This window comes from Aethalodelphis obliquidens, unplaced genomic scaffold (assembly GCF_003676395.1).
Source record: "Aethalodelphis obliquidens isolate GAN/ISIS:26980383/991018 unplaced genomic scaffold, ASM367639v1 scaffold83, whole genome shotgun sequence".
NCBI lineage: Eukaryota > Metazoa > Chordata > Mammalia > Artiodactyla > Delphinidae > Aethalodelphis > Aethalodelphis obliquidens.
The window spans coordinates 3042547-3070315 of NW_020838027.1; the positions used below are offsets into that span (position 1 = coordinate 3042547).

The window sequence follows — 27769 nt, forward strand, 5'->3', positions numbered from 1 at the left end:
TAGTCCCTTTGGCATATTATTTTAGCATCCCTAGTCTTTTTCCTTATGCACAAGGTTGGGTAAAAAAGAATAGGTATATTTCTTGTCTTCTGAATTTATCTGCAAGCATTCATCAGGCCAGTTCTGGAAAAAAATGGTTCCTTTCCTACTAATAGTCTCACACCTTAGATTAACTCTTCTTCCTAGTGGCACTTTTTAAAAGCAGTATCAATGAAAAAAGTAAACAGTTGGCTTTTTGCCTGAGAAACAGTAAAGTAGGTTATATATCTTTGCTTTTAAATCATGGCTTAATTTTTTAGCTTGGGGCTTGACACTCTCCTGTTCTGAGACGTCCCAGATCCATAGTTAATTTCTATGTATTATAAGCTCTTATTTGCCAAGGCTTAAAAATAATATATATGCTGGTACCTTCCTTTTCATCTCATTGGATTTTTTTCTGATAGTCTCTCATGCTTTTTTCCTGACTTCCTGCTACCCTACTCTTCTTTCTTGCTTTCATCCATAGAGTTGATGGTTTTTTAATTGGAATTTTCCAACTGCCATTTTTTTCCCATCTTATCCTTGGCGCTAATTTTTTGGATTATTAATTATGTAAAAATGAGCAAGAAAGCAAAACTTACTGCTTTTTAGCTGATTAAAACATGAAAATAGGGCTTCCCTGGTGGCGCAGTGGTTGAGAGTCCACCTGCCGAGGCAGGGGACACGGGTTCGTGCCCCGGTCCGGGAAGATCCCACATGCCGCGGAGCGGCTGGGCCCGTGAGCCATGGCCGCTGAGCCTGCGCGTCCGGAGCCTGTGCTCGGCAATGGGAGAGGCCACAGCAGTGAGAGGCCCACGCACCGCAAAAAAAACAAAAACAAAAACATGAAAATAGTTTGGGGTTTAGAGGATAATAAGTTTTTTTTAATTTTATATTGGAGTATAGTCAATTAATAATGTTGTGTTAGTTTCAGGTGTACAGCAAAATGATTCAGTTATACATATACATGTGTCTGTTCTTTTTCAAATTCTTTTCCCATTTAGGTTATAACAGAATATTGAGCAGAGCTCCCTGTGCTCTACAGTAGGTCCTTGTTGGTTATCTATCTTAAATATGAGTAGTGTGTATATGTCAATCCCAAACTCCCATTCTATCCTTTCCCCCAACCCCAGTCCTTCCCCTTTGGTAACCACAAGTTCATTCTCTGTGAGTCTATTTCTGTTTTGTAAATAAGTTCATTTGTATCATTGTTTTTTAGATTCCACATACAAGCGATATCATATGATGCTTGTCTTGCTCTGACTTCACTTAGTATGATAATCTCTAGGTCCATCCATGTTGCTGTAAATGGCATTATTTCATTCTTTTTTATGGCTGAGTAATATTCCACTGTACATATGTACCACATCTTCTTTACCCATTCATCTGTCGATGGACATTTAGGTTGCTTCCATGTCTTAGCTATTGTGAACAGCGCTGCAATGAACATTGAGGTGCATGTATTCTTTCGAGCCACGTTTTTCTCCAAATATGTGCCCAGGAGTGGGATTACAGGATCATATGGTAGTTCTATTTTTAATTTTTTAAGGAACCTCCATACTGTTCTCCATAGTGGCTGCACCAATTTACATTCCCATCAACGGTGCAGGAGGGTCCCCTTTTCTCCACACCCGGTGGATAACAAGTTTTTTTTGTTTTTGATAACAAGTTTTATCTTTTTCTTCCAGTTACAAAAGTAAGAAAATTAAGAAAACTAGGAAAAGGAAAAATAATCATCCATATTCTACCACCGAGAGAAATCACCATTCCTTCATCGTTTCTCCCATTCATATGTGTTCATATATTTTAAACTTGATTGTGCTTTGATCATAATATGTTAATTACTATATCTTTTTAATATACTTAGATCATGGTCTCAGCTTTGCTAGAAATACATTTGTATAATTTTAGATCTTTTATAGGTGTTTAGTAAATATTTATTAAATGAAGTGAATGAATCCTTACCTCTCTCTGTGTCTCAATTTTCCCATTTCTTAAGTGGGAAAGTTTCATTTACAAGAGGTTTTGTAAGGATCCATGAAAGACTGTATGTGTTGAAGTAGCTAGATCTCATCATCACTCTCCTGGCTGTACTATCACAATTCTCCCCAGAGAGCGCTGCTGGAGAAGAAGCAGAGAAAGAAGCGCCTGGAGCCACTCATGGTGCAGCCGAACCCAGAAGCCCGGCCACGTCGGTCAAAGCCGAGGGGAAGCGAGGAGCGCGCTCTGCTGGTGGAGCCTCAGGCCCCGCGCAGCGGCGTCATCCTGCACGGTGTGTACTCAGGCAGCATCTCTGCCTGCTGCTGCGTGGTTTTCACAAACCTGGGGGAGGCAGGAGGACTCTCAGGTTGACCAAAGGGACAATATTAGCATCGTTACCAGGTACCTTCGTTTATCTTTATAATCCCATTCAGGGCCTTTGAGTTGGAATAAAAGCAGTGGTCTGATCAGTGGAGGATACCTTAAAGTTCACAGCCGTCCTGGAACTGTTGTTTTAGATGCAAAGTGAAAGTGTCCGGAACTGCCCACTTGAGGAGCTTCCAGGCTCGACTGTTGCCTCCTGGCAGAGTTAACCGTGAAGCCAGGAGCAGGTAGAGAGCACGCATTCTTCCAGTAGCCGGACTCAGAGGGACATCTGAGTCAGCGACGGGGTGAAGGAGGAGCCAGGTTAAACAGCTCTAAAGCTAGCCCCCTCGGCTCCTGGTTTGGGCGAGATCTGGATGGACTTCGGAGGACCCACTTGGCTTTCAGTCTCATTCTTAAGTTTCTGAAGCACAGCATCAGGTACATTTACTTTAGTGGCAGTCAGGGCGTGTTGATAAAATGAACAGATCATAGAATGGATTCCGCTGTTAACAGATGTCCTCGTGGATGTTAAAGAAGGAGGAGTGAAACGGTTTGGCGCTTCTTAGATCACATACACCAAAACCATCCGGCCAAATAGTGGACAATGCTTTCTTCTTTCTTCTTTCTGTTGGGCCCCTAGGCATTGACGGTCCCGCTGCCTTCCTGAAGCCAGATGCTCAGGACGTGGAGACCAGACCTCACGTCCTCTCAGTAGGATCTCCTGCCGCGGAGGAGGATGCTGAAGGAGGTGCTGATGGAGATGGCGCCTGGGACCCTGCTTCCAAGCCAGATCTCCAGGAGATTCTCCAGAAACATGGTGAGCATTGCTGACAGTTTTCAGGCAGTGAGTTAGTTCCATAAAATATAAAACAGGGAATTCTCTGGCGGTTCAGTGGTTAAGACTGTGCACTTTCACTGCCAAGGGCCCAGGTTTGATCCCTGGTTGGGGAGCTAAGATCCCACAAGCTGCACGATGCAGCCAAAATACATATATAAATATGTGTGTGTGTGTGTGTGTGTGTGTGTGTGTGTGTGTGATGTCAGCAGCATTAGCTACTATTACGGCTATTTCCTTCCTTTTGACATTTTATTTTTGTCATCCCCACCCTGTTCCTTTGAGTTGCCCCTCAGCACCCTACCCTGCCTCTGTTTCACGGTTTATATTCCTCTAATGATAAGGGAGAGGTAAATAGCCAGCTTAGTGGAAACACAAATTGGATCAGAATATCCTTAAACTAATAATACTTTTTCCGTGAGAGCCTGCTTTCTGCCAGTTGGAGTTATTCTCATAAGTATTCCTGTACGTTTCAGAGGTCCTCTGTAGTCTTCTCCTTCTTGGAAAACTAATTTTATAGCGAGAAGGAATTAAGCATCCCCTTTTCAGATGAGAAGACTGACGGCCAGTAATGCCTGGATGTTTGCTGGGTACCTGCTTTGTCATAGGCATTGCTGGGTACTGGGATATGTGAGTCAGGAGGTTCTACCACAGACTGGCAGGATAGATGCACATTCAAATGGATTCGTATATTCATTCATTTAGAAAACACGATTGAGGATACGCTATATATCAGGCCTTGTTCTAGGCACTTAGGATACAATTGTGAACGAGGTTCCTGCCCTCATGGAGCATTTATTCTGATTGAGGCTTCGTGCACCTAAATTGAGGCTTCATGGACCTAAATAGCCAAGGGAGTGGGGAGAGGGGTGCCCAACCAGAGTTGATCCAGAGGTGACATCTAAGCCAGAGTGTGATGCGGGAAGACGAGCCGGCAGCTCAGAAGGGCTGGAGTGCGGAGCGCGAGGTGACAGGTGGGAAGGGGCCTGGAGAGACGTGGGCTGGCGGGGTGGGCGGGCTCCGATTACATTGGGTGTTACAGGCCGAGCTAGGGTGTGGACTTCCTGTGAAGAGTAACAGGAACCTATGTGGGATTTTAAGGTGGAGTGATAGCAGATTTGGGCTGTAGAAAAATTAATCTGCACTATGAAGAATGAATTGGAGTGGGCAAGTCTGGAAGCAGGACGGCTAATGAGATAGTTTGGCTGATGGCCTGATCTCGAGCTGTATTTTGGTGTATAGAGTAGAAAACAGGAGAAATACAACTCCACTGTGGGGCAGTGAGAGGGACAAGAACCACATGGAAGGAGGTGGCGACTAAGCTGAGGCGTGAGGGGTACGTGTGCTCCTGTGCACAGCTGTCAGCCCAGGAGTGGCTGGAGACTGACACTGTGAATGTCTTTTGCTTGTCAGGCACTTGACATACCTTACCTCAGTATTTGTGACAGTACTGTGAGGGGTTACACGTGTCAGCCTCTCCTTTTCACATGTAAGAAAATTGGCTCTCAGAAAGGCTAAGTAATTCGTTCTAGATCACACCGCTAGTTGGTTAGGTGGCAAACTTGGGCAGAAGAAATGACGTTAGCAGAGGCATCAGGTGTATAGAGCATGATGTATAGAGCATGATATAGGGGCAGGGTGTGGCGTGCTTTAGAGCTCAGCTCTGGGGCCAGCCAGCGTGGTTTGGAGTCTCAGCTCTGCCACCTCTGGCTGGTAAAGGGGAAAGCAGCACAACTTTTCTCTGCCTCAGTTTCCCTGTCTGTAACATGAATGTGGCCGTGGTAATTCTGTTACTTTCCTATCGTTATTATAACAAGAGACAGTGAAAGATGTGGAGGAGCCAGAGCAAGGAGAACTCTCAGTTTAACCAAAAGCTAGATTACTTACCCCAGGTCATCGAGCTGAATAGCGGCAGACCTAGATTTTCTGAGTCTTAGTCTAGCTCTTGATCCCTTACTGTAAATACCAAGCTGTCCCTTGTACTCTGCCCTGTTAAATGACCACTGTGTTCTTTCTCAGAATTGGCCTTTCAGGACCAGATGGGTTAATGCCTTTTTGAGTCTGAACAAGTTGCATCTGGACCATAGAAGCCATGAAGTGCTCTCTTGACTAAGACTTAAGAAGTGTCAGTTTGGAAGATAACGTTCCTCAAGTGGGGATCCAGTTTGCTTGTCTTACAAGTTTGGGAGAAATCCTTGATCTCCATCTTAAAACATGTATTCACATAAACTGAGTTCTTGGTACAAATATGGCATTTGAAAGCATAGTACTAACATTGTAAATCACCTATACTTCAATTAAAAAAAAAAAAGAAGAAAACGTAGGACTGAGTGAAGATATCCATATGAGAGTGAGATCCCTAGAGTTTTATGCGTTTTGCTACCCGTCCCCAAAAGTTAACGTTTTAGGAAGAAAAAAGAAAGAAAGAAATACCCTTCACAAACCAAAGAATTTTTAAAATAATAGCTTTATTGAGATATAATTCACATACCATACAATTCACCCATGTAAAGTGAACAATTGATTGGTTCGTTAGTATATTCACAGAGGTCTGCAGCCATCAGCGCGATCAATTTTAGAATGTTGTCTGACGCCAGAGAAACTTCATACCTGTTAGCAGTCACTTCCCATTTCCCTCCAACTCCCCATCCCTGGGCAGCTGCCAGTCTACTTTCTGTCTCTGCAGATTTGCCTATTCTGGTGTTTCATATAAACAGAATCAGTCATACACTGTGTGGCCCTTTATGCCTGGCTTTCACTTAGCATCATGTTTTCAGAGTCCATCCATGTTGTAGCCTGTGTCAGTGCTTCGTTCTTTTCTGTCGTTGGATCACAGTCCGCTGTATGGATAAGCCACGTTTTGTTCCTCCCTTTATCAGTTGATGGGCATTTGGGTTGTTCCCGCTCTGGCTGTTACGAATAATGCTGCTATAAATAGTTACGCATAAGTTTTTGTATGGACATACGTTTTCACTTGAGATTAATTTTTTAACTGGCCTTAGTCTTATCCTTGGGTGTCCTTGAGAAAAACTTGATACCATTTATTTTGTGAACTATGTAAAACAGACCATCATTGTCCCTCCTCTGAGGTGGATGAATGTGGGCAGCACTGCTTGTTGTTCAGTCTCCTTGTCATGTGTGACTTGGGGGCTCTTCCAGCTATTGTATGAGGGGTGGCTTTACCTTGTAGACCTCAGAGAACAGCGAGGTGGGCCTCGCCCATAGCTCTGCCCCTTTCTCCTGGGCAGAAGTGCTTCTCCTGGAGCATCATCCTCGCACGTGTAAATCTGAGTGTTGTGCTTCTTTTATAACACACAGCACACTTTGTGTCCCATAAACAAGCAAGAGACAAAACAAAAAATACGACTTGCCAGTCCCTCCTCCTCAAACTCATATAAATGTGAGGGTAAAATGAAAAAATAGTTTGAAGTTTTCTGTAAAAGGTCCAAGGTAGTAGTACTTCAAACATTCCCAACTCGGGGGCTTCCCTGGTGGCGCAATGGTTGAGAGTCCGCCTGCCGATGCAGGGGACACGGGTTCGTGCCCCGGTCCGGGAAGATCCCACGTGCCGCGGAGTGGCTGGGCCCATGAGCCATGGCCGCTGAGCCTGTGCGTCCGGAGCCTGTGCTCTGCAACGGGAGAGGCCACAACAGTGAGAGGCCCGCATACCGCAAAAAACAACAACATTCCCAACTCAAATTAGTTCACAAGACTAACCATGAAAAAAATGTAGGAAAACAAAGAAGTAACTGATAGAGACATCTATTGCGGGAAAGTGTGTGTAGCGTTTACCATTTTAACCGTTCGTAAGTGCACAGCTCAGTGGCATTAGGTACATTCACGTTGTTGTGCAGCCACCACCACCGTCACCTCCAGAACCTTCTCATCTTCCCAGACTGAGACTCTGTCCCCATCAAACACCAACTCCCCATCCCCTGCCCCACCCCCAGCTCCTGGCAACCTCTGTTATACTTTCTGTCTCCATGAATTTGGCTATTCTAGGCCTCATAAAAGTAGAATCATAAGGTATTTGTCCTTGTTGTGTCTAGCTTATTTCACTTAGCATAATGTCTTTAAGATTCATTCATGTTGTAGCCTGTGTCGGAATTGCATTCCTTTTTAAGGCTGAATAACATTCTATTTATGTATATACAACAGCTTGTTTATTCATCAGTTGGTGGGTATTTGGGTTGTTTCCACCTTTTGAAAACTGTGAATAATGCTGCTGTGAACATTGGTTGTTCAAGTATCTGTCTGAGTCTCTGCTTTCAGTTCTTTTGGGTATACACCCAGAAGTGGAATTCCTGGATTATATGGTAATTCTGTATATATATTTTTAGGAACCACTATGTTGTTTTCTACAGTGGCTGCATAATTTTGCATTTGCCACCAGCAGTTTCTCCACATCCTCACCAACACTTATTTTCTGTTTTTTGGATTTTGTTTTTTATAATAATCATCCCAGTGATTGTCAGGTGGTTTTTCACTGTGATTTTGATTTGCATTTCCCTAATGACTAGTGATGTTGAGCATCTTTTCATGTACTTATTGGCCATTTATGTATCTTCTTTGGAGAAATGTCTGTTCAAGTCCTTTACCCATTTTTTAAAAAAAATTATTTATATTTATTTATTTATTTTTGGCTGCGTTGGGTCTTCGTTGCTGTGCACAGGCTTTCTCTAGTTGTGGCGAGTGGGGCCCACTCTTCGCTGTGGTGTGCAGGCTTCTCACTGTGGTGGCTTCTCTTGTTGCGGAGCGCGGGCTTCAGTAGTTATGGCACGCAGGCTCAGTAGTTGACGTTTGCGGGCTCTAGAGCGCAGGCTCAGTAGTTGTGGCACTCAGGCTTAGTTGCTCCGCGGCATGTGGGATCTTCCCGGACTAGGGCTCGAACCCGTGTCCCCTGCATTGGCAGGCGGATTCTTAACCACTGTGCCACCAGGGAAGCCCTCTTCCCCCATTTTTGAATTGGGTTTGTTTTTGTTGCTGTTGAGTTATATATTCTGGATATTAATCGTTTATCAGATGTATGATTTGCAAAAGAGGATAAATTAGGGAAGGGAACAGCAGGAAGGGAAAACAAGGGATGGATCTAGGTGAGAATATGAAGGAAGAATTGTCAAAATTTGGATTAAATAGCCATGTTTTAAGTCAGAACAGCTTGGAATTTTTAAGCAAGGAAGTTAAAATTATATTTGGTTCAAAGGTCTCTGGCCCTTTTTGACAGTTTCTCCCTTTCTGCCAGGGATCTCAGGGAGTTTGAACTTTGATGAGGAGGAGACTGATGGGGAGGAAGGAGAAGGGAAAAAACTAAGATCTCATTCATCCTCTTCAGAGGCAGAGAGACCCAGTTCTGCATCCAGCCAGAAGCCAACCACAGTATGTAGCTCTGAAACGTCCTCCTCTGAGCTAATTTCACTGCTTCCTAAACATCTCCGGTATTTAAATGCCATTACTGGATGAGGGCTGCTTCAAAGAGTTAAGCTGGAATTTACACTTAAAGTACATGACTCCCTAATTTCTTGTGTCTTGAACCAGCTTCTCTGAAGCCGTATCCCATTTTCATACTTTGCTGCTTCATTACTCCCAATATTCGTACACCTATTTAACTTCTCAGAGTTCTTCCCTACCTTGTCAGAAGACTGAGACATATGGGTAAATCAGTAAGTTATTTTGTCCTTTAAGTGTTTCTCAAAGAGAATATGAGGTTTCCTGACCCAGCCGCCTACTGCTCACATGTGGCTGTTCTTTCAGGATACAGGAGCTTCCGGAACTGCAGCCCAGCACACTGATAATCAGCTGGGAGAAATAGAGAATTTAGAGGGCTTCGCATACAGTCCTGCCCCTCGAGGTGTCACAGTGAAGTGTCGGATAACTCGGGATAAAAAAGGAATGGATCGTGGGCTTTTCCCTACCTACTATATGCACTTGGAAAAGGACGAAAATCGGAAGGTATGAGAAGTGGGTCTTTTTTTTTTTTTTTTTGGGCTGTGTCAGGTCTTAGTTGTGGCACGTGGGCTCCAGGGTGTGTGGGCTCAGTAGTTGAGGCACTGGGCTTAGTTGCCCCGAGGCGTGTGGGATCTTAGTTCCCCGACCAGGGATCAAACCTGCGTCCCCTGCATTGGAAGGTGGATTTGCAACCACTAGACCACCAGGGAAGTCCTGAGAAGTGGTTCTTAAGACAGATCTTGAGATGGAGGGAAGAGTGCTGTGGGCTGGGTCGTTGATGGTCTTACGATGGAGGGTGGGGATGGGGGAGCACCGGTATTCGACAGGAACTAGGTTGTACTTACTAGTTCCCAAGTGCTGTGTTCTCACTGTCTTCAAAGAGGTCATAGTCTAATAGTCAAAACCTATCCACCCCGCAAAGAGAAAGTTTTATCCAGAGGGTAAGAAGATGGAAGAGACTATTTGAATGTAATTATTTTTACCTCCATCCCTTTTTTGGGGTGGGGGAGTTTCCAGTGTGCTCTTTGATTTTGATTTTGATTATGACAGTGTGGAAAAAGAAGGGTTTAGGGAATAGGAGGAATTGGAAGAACAGAAAACATGCAAGTGGAATGTCTTGTTTTTCATCCTAGAAATTCTAATTTACCTTATACATAAATTTGAGGCAGTTAATACTTGCTAATGAACAATGTATTTTATAATACCAGGTCTAAGTGGATGATTTTAAGAGCCTAGAAATGTGGGCTTCCCTGGTGGCGCAGTGGTTGAGAGTCCACCTGCCGATGCAGGGGACACGGGTTCGTGCCCCGGTCCAGGAAGATCCCACGTGCCGCGGAGCGGCTAGGCCCGTGAGCCATGGCCGCTGAGCCTGCGCGTCCCGAGCCTGTGCTCCGCGACGGGAGAGGCCACAGCAGTGAGAGGCCCGCGTACCGCAAAAAAAAAAAAAAAAAAAGAGCTTAGAAATGAGATGATGATAGTAGATATTTATGTTGTTATAACCACTGTCTACTGAGTGTTTACAATTACCAGGTGTGCTAAATGCTTTATGTATATTATTACCTACAACCCTTATGACAACGCTGTAAGATAGGATTTCTTATCCCAGCTTAGGGAATGCCCCAGAACACACTAAGAAGTGGCAGAGCCAGATTGAAACCTGTATCTGTTTGATTCCAAAGTTCCCCCTCCCCTTAGTTACTGCCCTCTCCTGCTTCCTTATTATTGTCCAAGTCTAGGAGTGTCTGGGAAGGATGCATAAATACGACAGTACTCATATCACGGAAGTCACAGGAGTTTAGAACAACAACATACAAAATGCAGCAAGAAGCATCAGGAAAGCCGTTGCAGGGAGGATGGGAAGCACAGGGTCCAGGGTCCTGCCTCTTCCAAAGGTGGAAAGACTCTTACTCATGAAATTGGATGAAACTAGCTTTTTAAAAAAGTAGCTTTTTGCTACTTTAAAAAAGTAGCTTTTTAAAAAAGTCACTGGAGGCTTTAGGGATAAAGTTGTAAATAATGATATGGAGAATCAAGCTAGTGAATTTAGAAAAATTGTGCAGTAGGGAAACCTTGATAGTGAATTCTGAGAAGCATTATGAGGATTAGAAAAAGTGATGAGGACCCAGAGATTGGTCTTCTCCCAGAGAACCCCAAATGGCAGGTACACTGGTGCTACGATAGGGCATGGAGGCCCCTCAGGGGCCCGAGGCCACAGAGCTCGCGGGGGCAGGGCTGGGGGCAAGGATTGGCTACCCCTCACCCATCTGGGCTGCCTGGTCAGGGCTCTGGAGGAGACCCTTCTCTTCTGCTCATCCATCCGGGAATCCGAGATGACTGACTCTTCCCTGGAAGCATCCCTCCTTCAAGGATGAGGTTTTGACAATGATGCGGCCCAGGGTCAAGGCGTTTGTTGCTATTGGGGATTGCAGTGGACAGATGCTGGTCTGGGTGTTCAGTGCTTCAAAGAGATCACCACTGCCATCGTGAGGCCATCGTTCTGGCCAAGTTCTCCGTAGTCCTCATGTGGTGAGGCTACTGGGGGAACAGGATCGGCCAGCCCCAGACCATCCCTGCAGGCTGACCGGCCACTGTGGCTCTGGGCCGGTGCCTCTCATCCTGCCCTTGGACACTGGCGTCATCCCAGCCGCTATGCCCGAGAAGCTGGTGCTGGCCGGCATGGACGATGCTGCACCTTGGCCAGGGGTTGCACCGCTGCCCTGGGCAGCTTTGCCAAGGCCACCTCTGTGCTGTCTCCAAGACCTAGGCTGTCTCACCCCTGAGCTCTGGAGGGAGACCATGTTCACTGACTGTCCCTGTCACGGGTTCACTGAGCATCTTGTAATGACCCACACCAAGTCTGCATGCGGGAGACCCAGGCTCCAGCTGTGGCCACCACATCGTTTTTCTGCAAGAAAAGTCAAAGTGAATTAAACCTGTTTTTTTAAAAAACAAGACCCAGAGATGGACTGCTTGGTACATGATAGGCAGTTGCTAAATATTTGCTAACTAAATAGGTAGGACAAACATGGCAGTTCTCTTGAGTGCATTTTTTACTGAAAATTTTTTTCCTTTTCTAGATATTTCTTCTTGCAGGTAGAAAGCGGAAAAAGAGCAAAACATCCAACTACCTCATCTCCACTGACCCAACAGATCTATCTCGTGAGGGGGAAAGTTATGTTGGCAAACTCAGGTGAGAGCAGCCTTGCATCCTGTCCTGCTCCTCTGATGGTTTGACTCCTGTAGTTTCAGAACAGTCCATATTGGTTTTACAATGAGCCGGTCGATGTCATCTAAAAAAATAAAGTTAATAGAAAGTCTAAGGCCCTTCCTTGTTTTAAGGCTAGATCTTTGAGAAAGCGATGATGACCCCTTGACCTTTGGAGAGTGGGCCGAGAGGCTGTCCCATACCTCTCCTAGCTTGTGTTTGTAAGGGAGGAAAATACAGATCATTGTGGTGGCTTTTTCTCTTGATTCTAGGTCCAACCTCATGGGGACCAAGTTTACAGTTTATGACCATGGTGTCAGCCCGGCCAAGGCCCAGGGTCTGGTAGAAAAGGCCTGTATGCGGCAGGAGCTGGCCGCCGTCTGCTACGTGAGTGCCGCCTCCCGTTTCCTCAGCCTCCTGGCGTCCCAGCCCTGGGCTTGCAGTCCCCCTCCCAAGCTTGTTTCTGTATACTCGAGTTATTTACGAATTGCCAAGTTTAGCTGTATTTACTGTTTCAGCCGGCCCTCACTCATCTCCTCTTCTCTTTTCCCAATGCCGCCATGTTAACGCAGGCCTTTGTTACCCCTTACCCGTTGGCTTGTGGTTACCATAAATTGGAAGCCGGTCTCTGCTTTCCGCCCTCTCGACCTGGTTCATCCTGTACAGCCGCTGCTGAGCGGTCCAGCTCCAGCTCGTGCTGCTCTTGTCCTGCTCCAAATCCTCTCAGGCTGCCCCTTGAGTCCAGAATCAAGCCTGGACACTGCACCTTTCCCTTCCGGCTCCCCGGGGGCACGCTCCCTGTGCGTTCCCGTCATTCTAGCCGCTCCTCTCATCCCTGCGCCCCACCTGAGAGCCTGCCCTGCCCCTCCTTGCCTCTGCCTGTCCACCAGCGTCAGCAGAGGGGTCTCTCCTGACACTAGATGTGCTTGATGCTCCCCTCGGTTCCCCGCGCTTTCTCTAGTGCCCCAGACTGCTTCTTCAGCACCATCCTTCTCTGCCAGTTCGTAAAGTCCCATTCACTGCTGTTGCCACGTGAACACGGACCTGGCGCGTAGTGGGCATGTGAAGTTGTGGAGTCAAAGAAGCAAGAAGGAATTAACCTGACTCAGTTGTTACTTTGATCCCAAAGTCTCAGCTTTCCATCGGTTGGAATTAATCTCATCACTTGATTCCCATGAGATTTTATCTAAGTGACTGAGAATCATTTGACTTAACACTTTATAATGTATAGATGTTTTCTCTTAGCTTCAGAATCAATTAAATATTTTACCTATGCATGACTTTGTGTGTATGTATATGAATACACATATGTCCATGTATTTAATGTACTTATTTTATTCAACTATAATCTGCCTGGTTTGACGGGCATTTGATTTTTTTTACCTCCAGATACAGGTCCTATTTAATTTAAACTGTAATTCTCACTCTATATCATATAGTGCTGTGTCCTCACTGGGAAATATATATTTATTGAAGATGACAAAATTGGACAGTTTGCTCATAATTGTCTGAAATTTCACTTAAAGCTAAAGAGTAAGAGTAGGGTTTCAAGCCTAGAGAGTGTTTTAAATTCAAATGTTCAACTTAGGTTTAAAAAGAGGAAACAGTCTTATTTTCTTGGGCTTGATTCTCCGTCTCTCTTTGTTTAACTACAGTGAAGTAATAGAATAGTGTTTAGCGCTCTCCATATTGTCCCCGTTTTACATGCCCAGGAGGGCCTTGCGTTAAGAATGAGGTCTTGTGTGCTTCCCTGATGGCATAGTGGTTAAGAATCCGCCTGCCAATGCAGGGGACACAGGTTCGATCCCTGGTCCGGGAAGATCCCACATGCCACGGAGCAACTAAGCCCATGCGCCACAACTACTGAGCCTGTGCTCTAGAGCCTGCGAGCCACAACTACTGAGCCCATGCGCTGCAACTACTGAGCCTGCACTGTAGAGCCTGCGAGCCACAACTGCTGAGCCCTTGTGCCACAACTGCTGAAGCCCGTGTGCCTACAGCCTGTGCTCCACGACAAGAGAAGCCACCGCCATGAGAAGCCCGCACACCACGACAAAGAGTAGCCCCCACTAGCCGCAACTAGAGAAAGCCACGCACAGCAACCAAGACCCAGTGAAGCCATAAATAAATAGATAGATAGATAGACAGATAGATAGACGCAGCCATAAATAGATAGATAGGTAGATCAATAGAAAGGAAATGCATGTTATTAAGAAAAAAAGAATGAGGCCTCGTCTTCATTTCTGTTTCAAGTTCCTGTTTATTTCCCTCTCTTCCAGGAAACAAATGTACTCGGATTTAAAGGCCCGAGGAAAATGTCTGTGATCATCCCAGGGATGAATATGAATCATGAACGAATCCCATTTCAGCCACGAAATGTAAGTAAGAGCATATTTCATCAACAGAGGACTCTAACAACAAGACTGCGGTACAGGCAAGATGAATAGAAAACAGTGTTGATTCCTCCCGAGCCCAGCCTGGAGAGTGGCCACTCTTCCTCAGGAGAGCCAGCCCTCCAGACCTCGGGGTAGGTGCTGTTGCTGACGTGGTTGATTTGCAACCACTGGGTCTGCAAAGAGAAACGCTAGTTATTCTATAAGAATCCAACAAAGCCGGCTTAGTTTGGGCTCTGTTTCTGTTTTACTTGCTGAAACGGAGGAAATAGGCCCCTGCTCTGCTTCCCGCCTCAGCAGCCTTGAGGGTGAGCGCTTTGCGATGGTCCTCAGCACACACCCCTCTCCTACAGGACCGCGAGAGCCTGCTTTCAAAGTGGCAGGACAAAGCCATGGAGAACTTGATCGAGCTGCACAACAAGTCCCCCGTCTGGAACGATGACACCCAGTCCTACGTCCTGAACTTCCACGGCCGGGTCACTCAGGCCTCTGTGAAGAACTTCCAGATAGTCCACGAAAATGACCGTAAGCCCCAGGAAGAGAGGTGTTCTGACAGGATTCGGAAATGAGCATTGCCCTGCATTGGTAGGAAGTTATACTCAGGAGAGCATGATTTAAGGAAGAAATGACCTCCTCGGAAAGACAGAGCTACAGTCTTGCAGTCAGCCGTCTGAGCCGCTGAGTTGAGGGCAGGAGCGTGTGAGGTCTCTTGTGGCAACCGGAGGAGTCCTGGGGGTGCTGCTCGGGGGGGCAGAGGCAGAGGCCCTTCCTCAGGAAAGGTTCATGCCCTTCCGGCCCCCCACCCGAGTTTGCGCTGCCCCCCCTTGCCCTTCCGGCTCCCCCGAGCTTGTGCTGCCCCCCCTTGCCCTTCCGGCCCCCCCCCACCACGAGCTTGCGCTGCCCCCCAACTTGCCCTTTCCTGCTGGTCCGTGCAGGGAGCCGAGTGGAGTCGCAGTAGAGCCTTGGTCGTGCTCGGTAGGCACTCTCGGTCAGGCCTTTTTCCATCTTTCTAAGGGTTTCCCATTTTAAAGAGACCTATTTGGAGGCTGTCTTCCTTACCTCCTGACGTCCCGATCTCTCTCTGCCTCTAGCTGACTACATAGTCATGCAGTTTGGACGTGTGGCCGACGACGTGTTCACGCTGGACTACAGCTACCCGCTGTGCGCGCTCCAGGCCTTTGCCATCGGGCTCTCCAGTTTCGACAGCAAGCTGGCCTGTGAGTGACGGCCGAGCAGGCGCTGGGCCTTCTCTCTGCAGAGCTTCTGGAGCACGTAGCCGCCGCTCTTGCGCTTGCCCAGGACACGGAGAGTGACAGGCCCCCTTTTTGGAATGGTCCCTGAGAGTATGTATGTACACGTGCACGGATGCACATACGTGTGTGTACACATATCTGTACACATACAGCCTTCTCGGGGTCTCACGGCCCTGGTCGGGGTCACAGCTTGACTCGGGTGAGAGCCTGTCCAGCGCTCACGGTGACTGTGAAGGCGCCGCCCAGCGGTCAGAATCCCGTGCTTGGAGACTTGCAGCCAGAGGCAGCTTCTCACACTTCAGTACTTGGGTTGCTTTTTTTGCAGAACTTTTCAGAGAGGGACGTTCCCTGAATTACCTTTAGTCTCCAGGTGTGCAGAGTTTTTCTGTAAGTGGGCGGCAGGCCGGTCCCGGCTGTAGGGTATCTCTGCTCCCTGTGGGCTTGGCCATCTTCCAGAACGGCCGTGCCGTGAGAGCACCTGAGTGGGGACGGTGCCTCCAGGAAGTGCAGGCCTGCAGGTCAGATCTGAAGCGGCACCCGGCCTCATGCGCTGTGACGTAGCCTTGTCTTTGCTTTGGCCATGGTGGTTTCCAGAGTGTCATTTACCGTTGGTGATCATTCCTCACATGGTGGGGGGGGCCCTGGGAGAAGCGCTCCTCTCTGCCGTCTCTGTGGGGGAGTGTGGTGCCCGTTCCCCAGAGCCAGCCACTGTCCCTCAGCTCGGGAGGCACCGTGTCACGGTCCCCCTTCCCTGAGGGCCGGCTGGCTGGCTGCAGTCTCAGAGTGGCTCTGGCCCAGTTTGTGATCAGTGATGCGAGCAATTTACGTACTTGTCTTAATCGCAGGGTGGGCTGCAAGCATAACCTCTAGAGGTGGCCTAGTCTGCTTACGACTGAGAGGGATTTGACAGAGGCCTTCACCACCTTCAGCCGAGGAGTGCGTCCCCACTGGGTTACTGTGGAGCCATTAGTGCAGACTCACCTGCAGCCCGCGTGGGAGGGGAGGGAACAGTGTGTGTGCAACTTGCCATTGTCGCTGCCCAGAGGGGTGAGGACCGGGCCTGGCTGGCAGAGCTTGGGCCTCTCTTCTTGGCTTAAGTGTCATCAGCCCCTGAGGCCTGGTTCATCCTTGGCGGATCACGTCTTGTCACTTTTCCTCACAGATTGTAAGAGTTTTGCTAAGTCGTTCCGATTGTTAGCCTCTCCCCACAAATCACACGGCTCTGCTGCTCTTTCCCGGCCTCCGCGTGCATCCGAGTCCTGAGGACCCAGGAACACCGTGAGCTCTGCATCGGCGTCGGTCACCTCCCAGGCCTCGTGCGCCAGCCAAGCTGTCTGCCAGCCTGGGGCCAGGCATCGGCGGCTTGCGCTTCGGCCCGTCCCTTCTGTGGACTTCCTTTCTGTCCCTGCTTCCTATCCCTGCTCCACATCAAATAGCAGCGGGAAGGAGAGAGACCCGGGGGATGAGCAGACCCGCGGCTCACCCCACGGGTAAGTCCCACCCGCTCTGCCCTGACACGGCTGCTTCCCCTCAAGTGCCTCACTCATCAGGTGCCCGCCAGGCGCGCGGGACCACCGGCCTGACACTGAAAATGGAAGGCTGTTCACTCGTCTCCTGTTGGAGAATGTGCAGTGTCTGGGGAAGGGGGGCCGGGGGGGACTGGATCTGGCCCTGCTTCCTCCTGCCCGCTCTGGTGCAGACACACACCCTGGCTTCACATCCTTCTTGCTTGATCGTGCAGGTGACCGGTTTCACATGAATCATATTTATACCTTTTGTACGCTACAGAAATAAAAGGGATTTATATAAAAACATGAGTGTTGCCATTCTTCTTTCAGACTCCTGTCCCTCGCATGCCTCCTACCGTCATGTTCTGTCACAATAATTCCATCGCTTGGCAGCAGCGAACCAGTCAGTTCTTTGAAGCCAAGTGGGTATCACCGAAGTTTTCATCCAGGTAAGCAGGGTCTGCAGACTCAGGGATCTGCGTCCTGGAGACTGCAGACTCACCGTGTATGCGACGCTGAGAGTGTCCTGGGCAGGTGACGGAGCTGAGGCTGAGCAGGGGTGCCAGAGGGCAGCCTCCTGCACCGGTCAGCCTCCTGGGTCAGCTGCATTGGTGTTGCTTCCTGATTCAGCTGCAGAGCAAATTAAATTCCTGATAGTGACAGAGACCCCACGTCTCACCTCTAAGTGTTCACATTTAAAGCTTCCCTATACGGACAGGTCGAGAGAAGTGTGTTCAGAAGTCTTGCTGAGGCCTTCCTGCTCTGGGTGTCATGGGGATGGACGAGTGGCGTGGAAGGAAGCGGGAAGAGCCCAAAGGGCAGGACGAGAGCCGGAGTCGGTCTCATTTCTGTGGCTTGGCTTCTCTTCCACGTGATTCTTTATGGCCAGACAGGTTATTTGCAACACAGTTTCATACACTTTTCAGTGGCCAGGAATATCAATGGTCGTTGATACGAAAGACACCAGCAAGTGGTGTTTCAACGTCTAAGCAACAGGACTGCAAAAAGCTCTTTTTGATTAGAAGGTTAGTAGGTGAGAAAAAGGAATGAATGAGAATCAGTTCCCTTCCTTTCTGTTTCTTTCTCTTTTTTGGCTTGTGGGATGTTAATTCCCAGTCAGGGATCGAACCCATGCCCCTGCATTGGGAGTGCGGGGCCCTAGTCCCTGGACCGCCAGGGAGTCCCCACAGCCCTTCCTTTAGACGGCAGCACGGGCGCAGAAATAAAGTGACGGTTCAACTCAGAGGCCCTGGGTTCTGGCCCTTTGCCTGCCAGTGATTTGCCAACGTGCGCCCTCTGTAGATGGAGAGGTTTTGAGTTACCTGATCTCCTGTTCCTGAGTGATAAGAGTGCTGGCAGCCACCCGGAATTCCCGAGTGTGTTGTTTTTGTTTGTTTGTTTGTTTTTTGCGGTACGCGGGCCTCTCACTGTTGTGGCCTCTCCCGTTGCGGAGCACAGGCTCGGGACGCGCAGGCTCAGCGGCCATGGCTCACGGGCCCAGCTGCTCCGCGGCACGTGGGATCTTCCCGAACCGGGGCACGAACCCGTGTCCCCTTCATCGGCAGGCGGACTCCCAACCACTGCACCACCAGAGAAGCCCCCCGAGTGTGTTTTGAATCGAGGTCTCTGCTTCTCCCCTGGACAGCTACGTGCTGTTCGTAGCTGGAGAGGCCTGGGGAGGAGCCCCTGGAGGCTGGAGCCAAGGGCCTAGAGAGGGGAGACTGGAATGGCGGGAGCGCGCCCCGGGGGAGGGCGTGGCCGCGCTGAGGAAGCCGCCCCTCCCAACCGCAGGCTGCATCTTGCTCCACAGAGAAAACTTGGGGGCGTTGCGAGCTGCCCCCTCCGCAGAGTGGCTCCTGCCTGTGTGCTCGCGCCACGTGTGCCACGCCTCCAGCGTGGTCCTCCTAAACTTCCCCACGTAGATCCCCGCCGGGGGCTCGCCCAGGACTGGTTAGATTCTGCCCCGCCCCTCACACATTTCTTGGCCAGGTGCATGTGGGCTAGTTTTGCCCCTCTCGCCGCTTCGGTCTCCTAGCTATTGTAGTCAGTGTGTACCCTTCACAGGTCCTACAACTCTTCCCTCTCCAAAAACCGGGGTGCGGGCATGGGGATGCCGCGGTCAGTGCGGTTTTCAGGCAAGCTCTCCCAAAACCGCGGGCAGCTCCCTGGCACCACCTACTGACCCAGGGGGCACATTACAAGTGCATTAACACGATGAGCGCAGGTTCTGCAACCCAGATGAGGCGACTTCACAGTGGCCCCTGTTGTCATGACTCTCTTGAAGGTCTGGGAACAGTAGTATTTGTGGAGTGTAGAAAGTGGAGGAATTCCAGGCAGAACGCGTGGGCTCTGGCCCCAAATGCCTAGGCATTTGGTGTAGGAGAGGGGCAAATATCAATATTATTTTTATTAATGTTTTAAGATGGGATAATGCATTTTGGTTGACTTTTTTAGCCACGCAGTTATGCAAAATGGTTTATAAATGCTCATAAAGCAGGGACTCTGGTGAGAGGAAAGAAGAACAGCATGGCTTTACTGGGTAACTAAACATACCCTGCGTTCTGGTCTCAGGCCTGAGCCTACCTCACCTTCCTTACTTTGTACCCATCTCTCCTTTCCTACTTGAAGGGACAGCCTAGGCAAAACAAACAAACAAAGCAAAACAACAAGAAAAGTAGCCCTGATGTTAATGGAAGTTTCTGAAATATTCCAAATATGAAAGGGGCCTCCATGCTTTTCTCCGGCTCTGCCAGGTCCTTTGGTCCATCAGGCCCAAGCTCCTCTGCACAGGGCAAGGCTGAGGCCCGGGAGGCCAGGTGCAATAAGAGTGTGCCACGTAGACGGTAGAGCTGGTGGGCCAGGGGTGGCAGTGGGACTTTTCCTGGTCTGTTCCAACCTTTTATTACACATTTTGGTATAATATAGTGCTTCTCAAGCCTCAGGGTTTTAACATCTGGTTAAGCACTATCTACCCAGATTCCGTCCCTTGTGATTTTCAAGGCCTCCAAGAATAATCAGTAGTTCTCTCTCTGCCATAGTCTGGGGGCAGGAAGGTCAGGAAGGAAGGACGGTCTGAGACGAAAGGAGGGTGACAGGCAGAGGGAGGCTGGCAGTTAGATCAAGATTTTAAGAGTGGGTTTAAATGCAATTTTTAGGGTACTGATGCATGCTCAGGACAGACTCCATCAGGGTAAGATAGAAGGATGTCCCTAAAAATACGTCCTGATTTTGCCTTTGGTCAGTCTCCTGTGATTCTGTATCAGAGAGAGAGAGAGATACAGATTTTAAATAGTAATAATTTCATATTATTTAAAACACTTTTTAAGATTATACAATTAAAGCCTCCTCCCGTATCTGTCCCCTTCTTGTTTCCCTTGCCCTGTACTCTTAGAGTTGACCACTTTTCGTTTCCAATGTATCTTTCCAGTATTTCTCTATGCAAAAATGTATTTCTAATTTCCCACTCTTTGTGCACAAAAGGTAGCATACTATATACTTGGTTCAGTAGCTTGCTTTTTTTTTTGTTCCTTTGGCTGTGCCATGTGGCACGTGGGATCTTGGTTTCCCGACCAGGGATGAAGCCCCCACCCCTGCAGTGGAAGCACGAGTCTTAACCACTGGACCGCCAGGGAATGCCCACACCTTTATGATTGGTGTCTCCACAGTCCTCAGTTTGCCCCTTCGCAGGTGTTATCTACCTGCCTGCCAAGCATCTCCTTTTGGATGGTCGACAGCTGTGCTCTCCAACACCATCGCCACTAGTCACATGGAACTATTAATTAAAATTCAGTCAACTAGCTGCATTTCAAGGTCTCAGAAGCCATATGTGGCTCATGCCTACCATACTGGACAGCACGGATAAAGAACACTTCATCATTCCAGAATGTTCTGTCGGAGAATGTGGGTCCACAGAAATCTCAACTTTGGGTTCCAAAAATGTAACCCTCTTCTCACCAGGTGTCATTCCCTGGGGAAGTTGTGCTTGTCCCACTTCCCCATCAGAATGTCAGTAGCTTGGGGGCAGGGCTGTGACGTTTCTGTTCATCCCTAGTGCCTACCTACCTGGCGCAGTGCCAAGGACATCACACATGTTCATTCAACGTGAGATGGAAACATGAGTGATAGGAGACTGAGGCCCAGACTCTAAGGGTCCCCAAGGTCGTAATTAGTATCGGCCGAGCTGTTGTTTGAACCTGGGTTAGTTTAATTCCCCAGTAAGGACATAATATGTGACTTTTGTTAACTTTCATTTTCAAAATTTTGTATCAGAGTCACTGAAAATGAAACTTTTAACGATTAGACTGGAGGAAGCCTTTCCCCCCTTTTGATTTTTTCCAGGAAGCTCCTGGATATCCAGACCCTAAAGACCCCCTGGGACGCTCAGAGAAATTCTGAGAACTGTACGGAGAAGCCTTCACCCTCTGGGCTCCAGAAACCAAGAGTTTTGTGTCAGTCTGGAAATACACTGAATTAGTTTGCTCAGGCTGCCATAACAAAGTACCACAGACTGGGTGGCTTGAACAGAAATTTATTTCTCACAGTTCTGGAGGCTAGAAGTCCAAGATCAAGGTGTAGGCAGGTTTGGTTTCTCCTGAGGCCTCTCTCCGTGGCCTACAGATGGCCATCCTCTCCCTGTGTCCTCTGTGAGAAGTCTGTGTCCTAATCTCTCTTATAAGGAGGATTAGGGTGGACCCTAATCTAGGCAGATTGGATTGGGGCCCATCCTAAAGACCTCAATTTAACTTAATCACCTCTTTAATACATCTGCAGATCCTGTCACATTCTGAGGTACTGGGGATTAGGGCTTCACCATAAGGCATTGGGGGGTGGGGTGAGGAGGACAGGTCAGCCCCAGCACACACTGCCCCCTAGAGGGTAGACCTGGAGTCTATTCTTGTCCACATTTCTCTTGGATGAAGAGACAACAATTAGTATGATGCTTTTCAAATCACAGACTGCTTTTATTCTATAGATGAAATGAAAGACTCCAGCTTTGATAAAGGTTGGTCTGTGTTGTCGTTCAAAACACAAGATGCAGTTCAGATGGTATGGAGTGAAGAGTCTTCTTAAGGAAAAAAAAGCAAATAGAGGGAATTCCGTGGCGGTCCAGTTCTTAGGACTGCGCTTTCACTGCCCAGGACGTGGGTTCAATCCCTGGTCAGCAAGCCGTGTGGCACAGCCAGAAAAAGAAAGAAAGAAGGAAAGAAGTACAGCGTGCGTGGGTTGAAAAGAACAGGACCTGGAGTTACAGTGACCATACCCCAGCACCGAGTCAGCTGCATCCTACTTCTGAAGCCCAGGAAGAGGGGGCATGCTTTGGGGATATTTCAAGAGCAATATATTTCCTTTTACCTAAAGCCTAGGAAATAATCCTTCCTGGATTCTGCCCTTGTTAACTTCTTATTAGGCTATTAAATCCAGTTGTGGGTGTTGGTTTTTTTTTTAAGATGTGGAAAAAGTTGGGTTTTTTTTTAAGATGTGGAAAAAGTAGATATATAGTTCCAGTCACATCCCACCCCTTACCCCCCCACCCAATTATAAAAGAAGTACAAGTTTGTTATAGAAAATAGAGAACAAAAAAATGAGAAAGAGGAGCTTCCCTGGTGGCGCAGTGGTTAAGAATCCACCTGCCAACACAGGGGACACGGTTTCGAGCCCTGGTCCGGGAAGATCCCACATGCCGCGGAGCAACTGAGCCCGTGCGCCACAGCTACTGAGCCTGCGCTCTAGAGCCCGTGAGCCACAACTACTGAGCCCGCGTGCCACAACTACTGAAGCCCAGACGCCTAGAGCCCGTGCTCCGCAACAAGAGAAGCCACCGCAATGAGAAGCCCGCGCACCGCAACGAATAGTAGCCCCCTCTCGCAGCAACTAGAGAAAGCCTGTGCGCAGCAACGAAGACCCAACGCAGTCAAAAATAAATAAATTTAATTAATTTTTTAAAATTAATTTTTAAAAAATGAGAAAGAAGGCCCCTTAATCTTCAACCTGTCAGAGATACTCACTGTAAGATTCTTTTCCATTTATTTTTCAAAAGCAGGACACAGCATTGTAAATCAGCTATACTCTAATATAAAATAAAAATTAAAAAAAAACAAAACAGGATTGGGACTTCTCTAGCCGTTCCGTGGTTAGAACTCCGTGCTTCCACCGCAGGGGGCATGGGTTCGGTCCCCGGTGGGGGAACTAAGATCCCACGTGCCGCACGGTGTGGCCTAAATAAAGAAATAAAACAGGACCATCCTGTACATTTTTTATTTTTATTTATTTTTATTTATTTATTTATTTTTGCGGTACGCGGGCCTCTCACTGCTGTGGCCTCTCCCGCTGCGGAGCACAGGCTCCGGACGCGCAGGCTCAGCGGCCATGGCTCACGGGCCCAGCCGCTCCACGGCATGTGGGATCTTCCCGGACCGGGGCTCGAACCCATGTCCCCTGCATCGGCAGGCGGACTCCCAACCACTGCACCACCAGGGAAGCCCTACACTGTTTTTAAAATCTGCTTTTCCACTTATTATGTCATGCACACTTGTCTGGTTTATTTTTTAAAATCTTATTAATCACTCTAAAGAATTCTATCACGTGGATGTGGCTGAATTTGTTTAATAGGGTATCATATGGATAATTTAACTATGATGATGTGGGTTGAAAAAAATTTATTAAAGGAATGGAAATAATACCAAACGACACATGATAAAAGTAATTAATATGATTTTTGACTTTGATTTTGGAGAATAAACAACACAAATAGCTTCCACACATCAAACCCAGCTCTGACCACACCCGTGCCGTCTTCTTTCTGCACAACTTTCGTGAAGCTCGACCAGGATCCATTTGTGGGTCTGGGTAAAGTGGCTGGGATCACGAGGAAGTGAGGTGAGGTGAGGTGTGGATTTTATGGTGTAATTTGAGGGGAGCCATGTGCATCTCTCTAGCTCTATCCAGACATGAAATATTTCCACCAAGAGATTCATTCCTGAAGGTCAACAAATGAGTCCTGTCTCTTGAGAAATGTAAATATCCCTGAAAGGGCAGGCACGTGTGTAAGATCACTGTCTGTCTTTCACCTTCGGGACTTCTAAGAAGTTTCCTTTATCCAGAGTGACCTCAACAGCTTGGGAACGGGAGATACCTAAAGGCACAGAGCTCTCTAGAAGCCTGTGGGAGGCTGAGGTTCTGATCCTTTATGGTCTTTGATAGTTAGGGTCTGGAGGGAATAAGCCGGTCTGATCTCCAGATACCCTCTCAGCAGTGTGTGCTGCTTTCCTGTCTCCAAGGGACTCCGTCCTACCTTCCTCCCACCCCTCTGAGCCCAGCTGGACTGACCCTCCAATCCAACATAGTCCTGTCTTTCTTTGAGTTCTTATCTTTGCTAATGGTACCACCAGTCGTTCAGCTGTCAAAGTTCTGTGATTTTTGTCTCCTCTCTCACCTCACAGCCAACTTAGTCACCATTTCTGTTGACTTTGCTTCTGGACTATTTCCTGGACCCCTTCCCTCATCCTCAGCCTCAGGACCACTACCCTGACTCTCCAATCCAGCCCTAACACCTGCAGTCCAGTCGAGGGGGGTCTTTCTGATGGAGGTGCCGATTTTGTCACACTTGTGTCCCAAAGGCCCTTTGGATGCCCCCTCTTCAGCATGGGATACAGTGATCTTCACAGCTGGCCCTGCTGCTGTAATCCATCCTCCCCGCCTCCTGTTCTCCAGCCACACCAGCTTACTAGACTTTTCCTAAACTCCCCTAGTGTACAGGCTACCAGCCTTAGTGAGTCTTCCAGACTCAATTCAGCGAACTCTCATTTATCCTTCAAGAGCTAGAGTACGTCGCCTCTGCAACCTGGATTTCACTGTGCATTTCCTGGGGTTCCCCTATGGTGCTCAAAGCTCACGGACACAACAAATGGTTGTTACGCTAAGTAGCCAGTGCTTACCGTTTGTGTGTCATTCGGTGCCTGCACACTGTCCTGCGCTGCAGACTTTTCATGTGGAGGAGGTGTGACCAAGCCCTGACGAGACCCATCATTTAACAAGCAGACCAGAATTTATATCCACATGAGACCTGCTTCCTTCAGTCTTCACCTTAAGAGATTGGATACTTTGTCCAGCGATGCTGTGATCACTCAAAACACCTTTGGAACGCCTCTCTTGGAAACAACTTCAGCATTTATAGCACTTCAAGATCCTCTGTGGTAGTAGGTTTCTGTTTTTTTGGGTTTTTTTTTTTTTGGTTTTACCTTAACATTTATTACGCATTTATCTATCCCAGGCACCAAGCTGGAGCTGGGTGAAAGATAAGATAAATTGGACATTTACTGTGTCTCCAAGGAAGTGTCTGTTTGGTAAGGGAGATAAGATCTGGACCCCAGGACGATACAGGGTTAAGTGATAAGGCTGAGGTTGGATCTGATTTTTGGAAAAGGGCAGAAGTCCTTTGGTTTCAACTTCCCAACAAGGTGGATGACAGAGGTATGTGATTACACCCTGCATTAAGCCAGTGTGTTCTGAAGACTTCCAAACAGAAGCCCAGTGATACAGCCCAAATGCGATACAGTGACCTCCACAACTGGCACCGCTGTTGTAATCCATCACGAGACTAAACCCACCTGGCGTGTTTAAGACCCGGACTCCCCACTTTCTGGCGATGCTCCTCCACAGACCGAGTTTTCCCAGCTAAATGGAAAGCTCTGGAAGGGCAGGTGCTGAGGTCTTCTCCTTCACTATTTTCACAGTGTCTGGTGGGCGCATAACAGATGTGGGATAAGTGTTAGACGCGTCTCCTGCCGCGCCACACGCCCGTCACTTCGGGCATCCTCTCCCCACGTGCGCCGCTCTCCGCGGTGACAGCGTCGCAGGTCCGCGCGGGGCGGAAGGGAACGGCTGAAAGGAACGTGCGGGGAGGGCACGCATGTGTGCGCGCCGAGCTCCTGCGTCCTGGGCCCGGGAGCGGGGTCCCCGGTGGGCACCGCGGGGAAGGGAGCAGCTGCCCGCGCGCCGGACGTCCGCCCTCGACCGTCCTTTTGGGGCCGGCGCGGAGGGAGAGGCGTGCTGGCGGCCGGGCGCGAGGCCAGAGGCCGGCCCGCGGGTCAGGGGGAAGGGTTCCGGCCTCGGCCGAGAGCGGGGGGCTGGCCAGGACCGGCGGGAAGCCGGGCCAGGGGAGGAGGAAGAGAGTCTGGGCCGAGATCAAAGGGGAAGCACGTGTGCGGGGCGGCGGCCGAAGCTGGAGCAGGACGCCGAGGTCGCAGCCTAGTCCCCGCGGCCGCCCCCCGCCGGCGCCGCCCGCCCCGCGCCCGCGGCCCCTCCCCGCGTCCCAGTCTCCTCCCCGAGGGCTCGGGGCCGGGCCGCCACTCCCTCCAGCTCCCGCCCTCGGCCGCGCGCATCTCATTCCAGCCCTCATTCCTCACATTCCAGGCTTCCTCCTTTCAAACCCCAGGCCGGGGGCGGGGAGGGCCCGCAGCTCCCGGCTCCGCCGTGCGGCCGCGTCCCCCAGGTGAGTGGCCCCGGCGTCGCGCCCCTCTGCCGCTCCCCTGGCGCTCTCTTCTTCCGGCCTTGGACCTGCGCTCCGGGCCCGCCTTGCCCCCCCCTCCGACTTCCCTCCCTTCCGCCCTCCTGCGCGCGCTCGGTTCCCCCGGCTCCCTTCCTCTCCCGTTGACTCACCCCGCCAGGAATAGGGATCGCCCGTGCTTTCCCGTCAGTCCCCTTCTGGGAAAACTCCTCCCTCCGCGAGCCCCGCTCCGCCCGGCTCCGCGCACCGGCCACCGCGCGCCGGACCCCGCGCACCGACTACCGTGCACCGGGCATCGCGCACCGACTACCGCGCGCCGGCGCGGCGACCTGGGCTCGGGGCGGCGCGGGGTCGGCTCCGTCCCGCGACCCGCCTTCCTCCCCGCCCAGCCGATCGGCCCCGGTTCCGGAGCCCGGGTCTCCGGTCGCTGACCCCCCGTTGTCCCTGCAGCGCCCTCGCCGGCCTCCCGGGACCTCAGCGGAGCCGCGGCTGGAAGAGCGGCGCCGGGGCGGACTCCGCGGGACTGGCCCCGCGCGCCCGCCCACCTCCCCGCACCCTGGGACCGGTAAGGCGGCGGCGCGGGAGGAGCTCTCACCCGGGACCGGACTAGGTGGCGAGTCGGGCACGTGGAGGCGCGCGGACCGCAGGGCCGTGGTGGGCGAGAGGGCCGGGGGGCGGGGAAGGGGAGCGCGCGGAGCCGAAAGGACCGGAGGCGGAGCCGAGGACGCCGGCGGCAGGAGAGACCCGGCACCCGCGCCTCTTTTCTGCTGGGCGCCTCTCGGGCTCGGAAGAAGAGCCCTGGAGGTGGGTGCCTTGGCGGTTTGCAGTGCCGAGGCTTTGCGACAGCGGAGGGGACCTCGGCAAAAGGTCCCCGCTCCCCAGCGCTTGAGGAGCCTGGTGCGTTCTACGCTGGGGACCAGCGAGTCTGGGGAGCAGAGCTCCCAGACCCCGAAGCGGATATTTCCCCGGCGGGTGGGCCGACCCGGGACTCGCGCCTCCGTGTACTCGTGTGTCAGGGGGTTCGGGCCAGACCCGGAGGGTAAGTGATGAGTTCATGTGGCGTCTGGCTGTCCTGCCTCCTTAGCTTCGAGTGTCTGTGAGGGTGACACCGGCTCACAGATGACTCACCTGGCTTCCAGGAGGCGGATTTGTTTGTGTTGAACGGGAGCGCGTTTCCACTCGAGAAGAGTGCTGTTTGTCTGAGAGCTGAGTGTTTCTGAGCACTTGCGAGATGCCACGTCTCTCAGCGTGCGTTTTCCCC

At 49.9% G+C, this 27769-nt stretch overlaps 2 protein-coding genes, 1 long non-coding RNA gene and 1 pseudogene across 8 annotated transcripts in view; 3 read left to right on the forward strand and 1 right to left on the reverse strand.

The window, feature by feature from the left end:
- Positions 1-17307, forward strand: part of TULP3 (TUB like protein 3) — a 42678-nt gene extending 25371 nt beyond the window's left edge. For 4 of the 5 annotated variants that reach the window (XM_027093381.1, XM_027093382.1, XM_027093383.1 and 1 more), the window contains 9 exons: positions 2131-2290; positions 3005-3181; positions 8442-8575; positions 8951-9148; positions 11722-11834; positions 12122-12236; positions 14129-14227; positions 14596-14767; positions 15334-17307. In XM_027093381.1, the coding sequence (XP_026949182.1) occupies positions 2131-2290; positions 3005-3181; positions 8442-8575; positions 8951-9148; positions 11722-11834; positions 12122-12236; positions 14129-14227; positions 14596-14767; positions 15334-15467 (1302 nt within the window). In that variant the 3' untranslated portion in view covers positions 15468-17307. Of the gene's footprint in view, positions 1-2130; positions 2291-3004; positions 3182-8441; positions 8576-8950; positions 9149-11721; positions 11835-12121; positions 12237-14128; positions 14377-14595; positions 14768-15333 lie in introns of those variants that run through there. The other variant, XR_003430046.1, reaches the window with a different exon arrangement.
- Positions 10619-11713, forward strand: LOC113613005 (40S ribosomal protein S2 pseudogene; annotated as a pseudogene).
- Positions 17308-22874: 5567 nt separating the features above from the next.
- LOC113613032 (uncharacterized) lies at positions 22875-26857 on the reverse strand. Its single transcript, XR_003430056.1, has 3 exons — positions 26408-26857; positions 25610-25738; positions 22875-23218 (listed from the first exon to the last, which is right to left on the reverse strand). It is a non-coding gene; the product is annotated as an uncharacterized LOC113613032 (long non-coding RNA).
- The window catches only part of TEAD4 (TEA domain transcription factor 4), a 62036-nt gene continuing 60634 nt past the window's right edge, over positions 26368-27769 (forward strand). The window contains exon 1 of one of the 2 annotated variants that reach the window (XM_027093451.1): positions 26368-26493. The gene's annotated coding sequence lies outside the window, so the exon portion shown is untranslated. The remainder of the gene's footprint in view (positions 26494-27769) is intronic. The other variant, XM_027093452.1, reaches the window with a different exon arrangement.